At 57.6% G+C, this 7,943-nt stretch overlaps 1 protein-coding gene across 1 annotated transcript; it reads left to right on the forward strand.

Annotated features, from left to right (window-relative positions):
- Position 1: 1 nt before the first annotated feature.
- Rnd2 (Rho family GTPase 2) lies at positions 2 to 3,060 on the forward strand. The gene is made up of 5 exons (XM_004633803.3): positions 2 to 173; positions 378 to 465; positions 1,224 to 1,333; positions 1,645 to 1,779; positions 2,369 to 3,060. The coding sequence occupies exons 1-5, from the start codon at positions 72 to 74 to the stop codon at positions 2,615 to 2,617; spliced, it is 684 nt and encodes a 227-aa protein (XP_004633860.1). The 5' UTR covers positions 2 to 71; the 3' UTR covers positions 2,618 to 3,060.
- Positions 3,061 to 7,943: the final 4,883 nt, after the last annotated feature.

Raw genomic sequence — 7,943 nt, forward strand, 5'->3', positions numbered from 1 at the left:
GGCGGGGGCGGGGGAAGCGGCGGGGCCCGGGCGGCGGACGGCACGGGGGCTGACATCGCGCAGCGGGGACGATGGAGGCGCAGGGCGGGCGCTGCAAGATCGTGGTGGTGGGGGATGCGGAGTGCGGCAAGACGGCGCTGCTGCAGGTGTTCGCCAAGGACGCCTACCCCGGGGTGAGCGGGCCGGCGGCGCGAGGCCGGGCCGGGGCGGCGCGGGGCGGGGACGAGCGGGCGAGAGAGGGCCAGGGCGCCCGGCGGGCCCCTTCTGATCCCCGGGCGGCGGATCGGGGTCCCCCACGGGCCCCAGACCAACTTCTGCGGGGCGGCCGGCCGCGGGGCTCCGCGGGCACTCACGCCGACCCCCTCCCCCGTCCGCAGAGCTACGTCCCCACCGTCTTTGAGAACTACACGGCGAGCTTCGAGATCGACAAGCGCCGCATTGAGCTCAACATGTGGGACACCTCAGGTAGCCTGGGCCCCAGGGTCACCCGACCTCCGTCGCTGCCCTGACCCCTGCTCGGCCAGATCCTGAGATTTCAGGCCAGCTCTGCACATCTCCTCCTGTCTAGAGAGAAATTTCATGTTCTACTGAATGCCAGGGAAACTGAGGTAGGAGCTGGCGAGCCCGGGAGACTGTCCTAAGGAGAAAGCCTGGTGCCTCACTCTCTGGGCAGGAAGAACCGCTGAAGGACTGAGGTACAGCCTTTCTCCTGCCGGACAGAGCTGGAGGCAGCAGAGGCCAAGTCCCAAGAGGATGCAGCAGAACTTTCCCCGGCCCTGCCCCTCACTGCTGGACAGGAGAGGGCTGATATTTCCACACAGTTTCCTGGAGGCTTTATAGGACACCTGTCAGAATCCAAAAAGCACTTGCAAAATTTCTTGAGCATCTCAGAAGGTTCCAAAACTCAAGCAGGTACCTAGGTGCACACCTGTAATCCCAGCAGTCTGGAAGGCTGAGACAGGAGGATGGCAAATTTAAGATCAGACTGGGTAACTGAACAACACAGTAAGACCAGTAAGACACTGTCTCAAAATCTGAAAAAGGGGTGATGCTCAATAGTGCAAAAGAAAGAAAAAAGTAAAAAAAAAAACCCGACCTCCGAAGCATTGCAGCACATCCCTGTAATCCCGCCACCCCTCTACCGCAGTCCCTTGGTCTCTGTGTCTCTTCCTCTACCGCCCCCCCCCCAGTGGTCATGTGCTTCCTCACTGCTGTCCCCTCAGGTTCCTCTTACTACGACAATGTCCGGCCCCTGGCCTACCCAGACTCGGATGCTGTGCTCATCTGCTTCGACATCAGCCGGCCAGAGACGTTGGACAGTGTCCTCAAGAAGGTGCGGAGTGGGGCAGGTGACTGCAGCCCGGGATGAGCAGAGGGGAGCAGATGAAGTCCGGGCAGTGTGGGCGACGTGCCGGTGCCTCCCGCTCTTCCTCTTCCTGCTAGCCTCAGAGCTGGGCAAGAGTGCAGGGTTCCAAGGTGCCAGGTCTTCCTGGCCAGAGGGAGGAGGTCCCAGCCCCCTGAAGGCCTCTCTTGGCCTTCTCAGCCCACGCCTCCATCTTCTGGGGAGACGGGAGCCTCCAGCAGGCTGAGGAGGGCTGGGAGCTCCCTGTGTCCACCCCATAAGCCTGTTTCTCCCCTCTACAGTGGCAGGGGGAGACGCAGGAGTTCTGCCCCAATGCCAAGGTGGTGCTGGTTGGGTGTAAACTGGACATGCGGACAGACCTGGCCACCCTGCGGGAGCTGTCAAAGCAGAGGCTCATCCCTGTCACACACGAGCAGGTGGGACCCTGGACCTCCGCCCCAACCTGAACCTGGACCTCGGTCCTCTGGCCTTCACATACTACCTAGCAGGGTGTGGCAGGGTGTAGTGGCACATGCCTGTGATCCCAGTGCTCTGGGAGACCGAGGCAGAATTCAAATTTCAAGCCAACGTGCACAACCCTGATATATATATATATATATCTCCGGCCCCTAACCCTGATTTGATTAAGCAAGACCTTGTCTGAAAATTAAAGATAAAGGGGGGGCGGGGAGATAGCTCAGTGGAATAAGCGTTTCCCTGGCAAGTGCAAGGGTCTGAGTTCAAGCCCCAGTTCTGCAAAAAAAAAAAAAAAAAAGGAAAGAAAAAAAGAAAAAGAAACATTGAAGATAAAAAAGGGCTGGGGATGCAAGCTTCGCCCTGGTGTCAGTCTTCCATACGGTGAAAAACAAAAACAGAAACATAGTCCTTGGTTATGGTTTTGCCCTGGCCTGGACCTGATCCTGTGACACCACCCCCCCAAGACCTGGCCTTGAGCCTAGTCCACGCCCACTGGACCCCTTGCTGGGCTGCACCTCAGTCCTCTGACCTCCCTGCTCCTTTCTCCAGGGCACTGTGCTGGCCAAGCAGGTGGGGGCTGTGTCCTACGTAGAGTGCTCCTCCCGGTCCTCAGAGCGCAGTGTCAGGGACGTCTTTCACGTGGCCACTGTGGCATCCCTGGGCCGAAGCCACCGGCAGCTGCGACGCACTGACTCGCGCCGGGGCCTGCAGCGATCCACCCCACTGTCGGGCCGGCCGGAGCGGGGTGGTGAGGGCGAGATGCACAAGGACCGGGCCAAGAGCTGCAGCCTCATGTGAGGGCCCGGAGGGCAAGGTGGGAGGGCACCTAGGCTTCATCTGCGACCCCAGCCAGGAAGTTGCTAGGGCAGGGGGTGGGTGGCACCATGCCTCATCCTCTTTGTCTCTCTCTGCCGGAACTTGAGGGAGCTCAGTTTGGGCATCAAGTGTGAGCCAGGATGGACAATGGCCACTCAGGAAGCCAGCGTCACGCAGTGACCTTGCTGTCTCCTCCGCAAAGGGCCCTCCCTCCTGCCCTGGCCCCACAGCCTGGCCCTGGCTCCTGTCCCCACGGCAAGAGTCAGTCTGTGAGCTCCATTCCCGGTCCTCTCCTCCTCCTCATTGCCTGCATAGTGCTACCCCCAGACCCTACACCCAGCTAAGAGAAGCCCCTCTGCACACCCTCTGGACCTGGCCTCCCTTTCCCACCTGGGACAGTCCCGAAATAAAGCCCAAGTCCTTGGAGAACGCTGTGGCTATACTTGTGTTGTGTGTTGTTTCTTCCAAAACCACTCTACCCGTGTCTTTCGGGGTGGGGGTGGGGGTGGGGGTGGCTTGCCCTGGGCACTTTCTGGTCCCCACAGGCAGGTAGACACAGAGCAGGGTGGCAGACACAGTTGGATCGGTGGAGACCTTTAGGAGCCTGGGGTTCTTCACTCCTTGGCTTTAGGGGTCCTGGTGTATTCCACACAGCAGGTATTGGGGTTGCCCTCCAGCCTAGCTAACCTGGGCACTGTGGCCACATCTGGGAAGCTGACCCCTCCTGGGCCTGAGTCTCCTCCCTAGCAGCGAGCAGCTGGATGCTGGGCTCCTGAGCAGTTGGGAGCTTCTGCTGTGACTTGGGGTCCACCCACCTGCACTCCTGGAGGAGAGCTGGGAGCACAGGCGTCAGGAGGACAGTGCTGGCCTGTGTGCCTGGAGTCTGCATGCAGACTGTCCTGTTTCTTCACCCTGGCTCTGGTCCCACTGGCCTCTTTCTGGTGACATTCTCCCCTGGGACCCTGCTGGGCCTCCTTTCCTGCCCCTGCTGTACCTGTTTTCCCAGACCTAGCCTTCCATCCCCAGATCCCACCCGATTACCAGCTGCCCTTGCTTCAGCCTGTGCCATGCGCTGGCTTGTGGGCAGAGACGGGTCTCCAGCCTTGGGGAGGTGAACCACAGCACAGCAGAGGTCCCCGGTGCCATGTGAGGTGAGGGTGACTGGCTTGGGAAATGTTCCTGCCCACACCTGTGAGGGGCCTGGTGGTTGAAGAAATTTGTGGGGCAGTGAAGGGCCAGGAAAGGTGCAGAAGGAACAGCAGGTGCCAACTCTGGGCATGAGGATGAACCTTTTTTTTTGGGGGGGGGGTGCAACTGGGGATTGAACTCAGGCCCTTGTGCTTGCCAGGCAAGCGCTTATTCTACTGAGCCATCTCCGCGGCTCCAAGGATGTACTTTGTATGGTCCGCTTCATAGCATGGAACCCAGACAGGGGCCACTGCGGGACCCATGAGGGCAACAGGGCTATATTCTTTTTTTTTTTTTTTTAAATTTTATTTATGTGTGTGTGTGTGTGTGTGTGTGGCCAGCTCAGCCCCCCAGGGGGCGGGGCTGGCTGGCATGTGGTGCTGGGGGATCGAACCACGGTCCCTGTGCTTTGCTAAGCTTGTTCTAAGTAGGTGCTTTAGACCACTGAGCCATCTCACCAGCCCTGGAGCATGTAATTTAAAACATTTAAAAAATGTATTTTGGGGCCGAAGAGATGGCTCAGTAGAATAAATGCTTCCCTGGCAAGTGCAAGGGCCTGAGTTCAATCCCTGGTTCCGCAAAAAAAAAAAAAAAAAAAAAAGTAGTACAGGGTCTCACTACGTAGATCGGATGAAGTGATCCTACTGTTTTCAGCATCCCAAGCGCTGAGATTACAGGCGAGCACCACCACGCTCAGCCCAGTCTCAATCGCTGTCTCAGTGTGCCCTGGGGGTGGGGCGGGCTGGCATGTGGTGCTGGGGGATCAAACAGCGGTCCCTGTGCTTTGCTAAGCTTGTTCTAAGTAGGTGCTTTAGACCACTGAGCCATCTCACCAGCCGCAACAGGGCTATATTCTGAGGATGTGGGCAGCCATGGGGGACTTTAGGCAGACAGTAAAGTGACCAGATTTGTTTCCTGTGAGTTTTTTTGAGTCAGGGTCTTAGTATTTAGCCCAGACTGGCTTTGAACTCCTGGAGAGCCTCCTGCCTCCGCCTCCGAGTGCTGGGATCACAGGCTTGCCCCACACATCAGCTTTTTCTCCACTTGGGGTCATCTGGCACAAAGCCTGCTTGAGTCTGAGGCCTCCAGCTTGCAGGGCATTCTGCCCTCTGCTCTCCTGGCCCTGCCCTAAGGGAACACAAACGAATTTCAATATCTGCCAAAAGCAAACATAATGAGGAAGATAAATCAGCCAGAGAAACCCCCAAAGTTTTAACACATTGCCAGTCCCACCAGGACTGATGCCGGTCCCCTCTAAGAGCGAGTACAGGGAGAGGGCCAGGAGGGGCTATGCCGGGGCCTCAACCCGGCCCCTGCAGACACAGGAATCCCACCCCACTTCTGCAGCTGTGTTTCCCCCACAAATTAGGCACCCACACCCATTAGGGAAACAATGTAGCTGCGTTAATCATTTAATGGAATAAATAACTGATCATGCTGTGATCCTGCTGGAGTTTTTTAACCTCAGCAATCAGCCCTCTGGGAGGAGGGAGAGGAGGCCTGAAGACTCTAACCTCAGAGACACCCAGCTGTCGCTGTCAGGAGTCCCACACAGGTGGCCTTCTGGGGACAGGCAGGGAAAGAGCTGAGCTTCGGAGACAGATGCCTGCCTCTGGACCCATGTCCAGCCCTAGGTTTCCTTCCTGGGGAGTCTGGCAAGGCCTAGCGGCTCTCCGAGGCTGTTTTCATACTTGGAAGAGGTTGATCAGAGAGGTGGAGCATGGTGGTGCACACCTGTCACCCCCATACTCTGGGAGGCTGAGGCAGGAAGATCTCAAGTCAAAGTCCTGCCTGGACAACTCAGGGACTTAGCGAGACCATCTCTCAACAATAAAAACTGAAAAAGGAGAAGAGATATAGCTCAGTGCAAAGGCCCTGGGTTCAGTCCCCAGTAAGCCAGAATAAAGGGGCTTATCTCCTGCACAGACCCCTTGTGTTGTCACCCTCTACACCAGAGGCAGTGGCAGGGTCCTCAGGGACCAAGGCTGGCTTGAGGGAACTAGGAAAGGCAGGTGTGGGGTTGGCACTGGGACTTAGGCCTGAGGAGAGGGCAGGGGAGGCGGCCTCTCCTCTGCACCAGTCTTAGGAGCTGAACCTGGAGGCCGAGGTCCTCGGGTCTCCATATTTCTGAATTCTGTCCCCATTTTCCTGTAGGAACTTTGAGGACCCCACGTTGCCATGGTAACCCACCCAGCTACCAGACTCCCCAGTGGGCTGGAGGCGGGACTCCTGTAGGTCCAGGGTGTATTGAGTTTCCCAGGGACATCGCTGGGGTGACTCTGCCCCCTCCCAGAGTTGAGCATCTGTTTTATCAGCTTCTGTGATTTCAGCCCCTCTCCTGTCTCTGGCTGGCCCCTCTTTGCTTTCCTCGAGGGTGGGGAGAGGTCCAGGGGTCCCTCAGGTCTGCAGGGTGGGTTGTGTCAGGCAGCTGGCGCCCCCCAAGCCACAGACAAGGCAGCCAGGCACCCCTCCCCCACCGCTGCTGTTGACTTCTAAATAACAGATGTCTGTCTGCATATTAATGAGGCTGGGCAAATAATTGGGGAGTTTTTCATTCAGTGTCAGGATGAACCCGGAGGCCTTCTGTTCACAAGCAGACACCCACTCACCCCAGCCCCCTCCACCAATGCAAGGCAGCGACCCCAGCTCTGGCCATGACCACCAAAGGGGAGCAGCCCTGAGCAGGAGGGGACCCTGTGGCTGGGGCTAGCCAGGGATCTCTGGGGTGACTGCTGTCTCCGGCCCCCAGGAGGCCTGGGGAGCAGCCACACCCTGGAGAGGCGTTGGGCCTAGCAGGAGAGGGCTCCAGTAGAAAGGGGAACAAGAAGATGGCCCTGAGGCTGTGTCTGCCACCATCTGCCACTGGACCATCTTGGACAAGTGACTCAACCTCTCTGAGCCTCAGTATGGGCCTTGGAAAGCAGGGAACAGGAAGGCTGAAAAGAGAAAGCCTGATTTTAGATGGGTTGGACACGCTGGCTCCGTTCACCTCTCCCCAGACTCGGAGGCGTTTCCAAGTTCCCGCCTCTCCTGCCAAACCAGCTCTGGTTAGGGCAGGGTTTAAAGGGAAGCTTAGGGGCCCAGGCCTAACTGTAATCACAGCACTCCAGAGGCTGAGGCAGGAGGGCTCCAGGCCAGCATGGACTTCAGAGCAAGACTGAAAAAAAGCCAACAGCAACAGCTGCGTAATTATCCTGGAGGCCTGGGAAAGAGAGAGGGGTGGTGAGGCTAGAGAAAGGAGAGATTAGATAGATACAAGAGACAGGAGGATGGAAACCCAAGCCCAGAATGGGAATAGGGTGCCAGACTGGCAAGGCACAGATGAAGGTAGTGCCCTGAAGGAACCTTCTAGAAGGTTCTGGAAGCCCTGACTGCTGTACACTCACTGTTGGGTCTTCGGCAAGTCTCATGTTCCCTTCCACACCCCTCCCGTCCTCTGTCCTAGGATCAGGTCACACTGAAGGGGGACTCACACCTGTAACTGCGGCACTCTGGGAGGCTGAGGTAGGAGGACTGCAATTTTAAAAATAAAGGTCTGGGACCGTGGCTCAGCGGGAAGACCATGGGTTCAATTCCCAGGGCCACAAAAATAAAATAAGCCAGGGGCCTGGTTTGCTCTCCAAGGCCCCATCCTCTTAATAACAAGAGTCCACAGGGTGCCGGAGAGGGTGGCTCCCAGCAGCCTGCCCCAGGGCCGTCCATCCATCACCATCACTGGCTCTGTCATGTTCTCCCTGTGACCAATCTGCTGTGCCAGCAAACAACTGTCCATTGTATCCCACGAGGGACGCAGGGAAACCGACCACTTGTGATGCAAATGAGCGACTTGGCCTCTGCAGCCGCCGTCCTGTCCCCTCAGCTTCTCCCATTCCCAGCTCCCATCTGGCCCCGGAGGACCAGCCCAGACTGCCCGCCCTTGTCCCTCATGGCCACGCCCCATAGGAGCCCAGAGCCAGGCGCCCTTCCCTCCACATTCCATAGGTGGCTTTAGGGGTTTTTTTTGTTTGTTTGTCTTGGCGGAACCGGGGATTGAATTTAGGCCCTTGTGCTTGCCAGGCAAACACTTATTCTACTGAGTTATCTCCCTGGCTCCTGTAGATTTTGTTTTTAAAGAAATGGA

This window comes from Octodon degus, unplaced genomic scaffold (genome assembly GCF_000260255.1).
Source record: "Octodon degus isolate 3935 unplaced genomic scaffold, OctDeg1.0 scaffold00056, whole genome shotgun sequence".
Taxonomy (NCBI): domain Eukaryota; kingdom Metazoa; phylum Chordata; class Mammalia; order Rodentia; family Octodontidae; genus Octodon; species Octodon degus.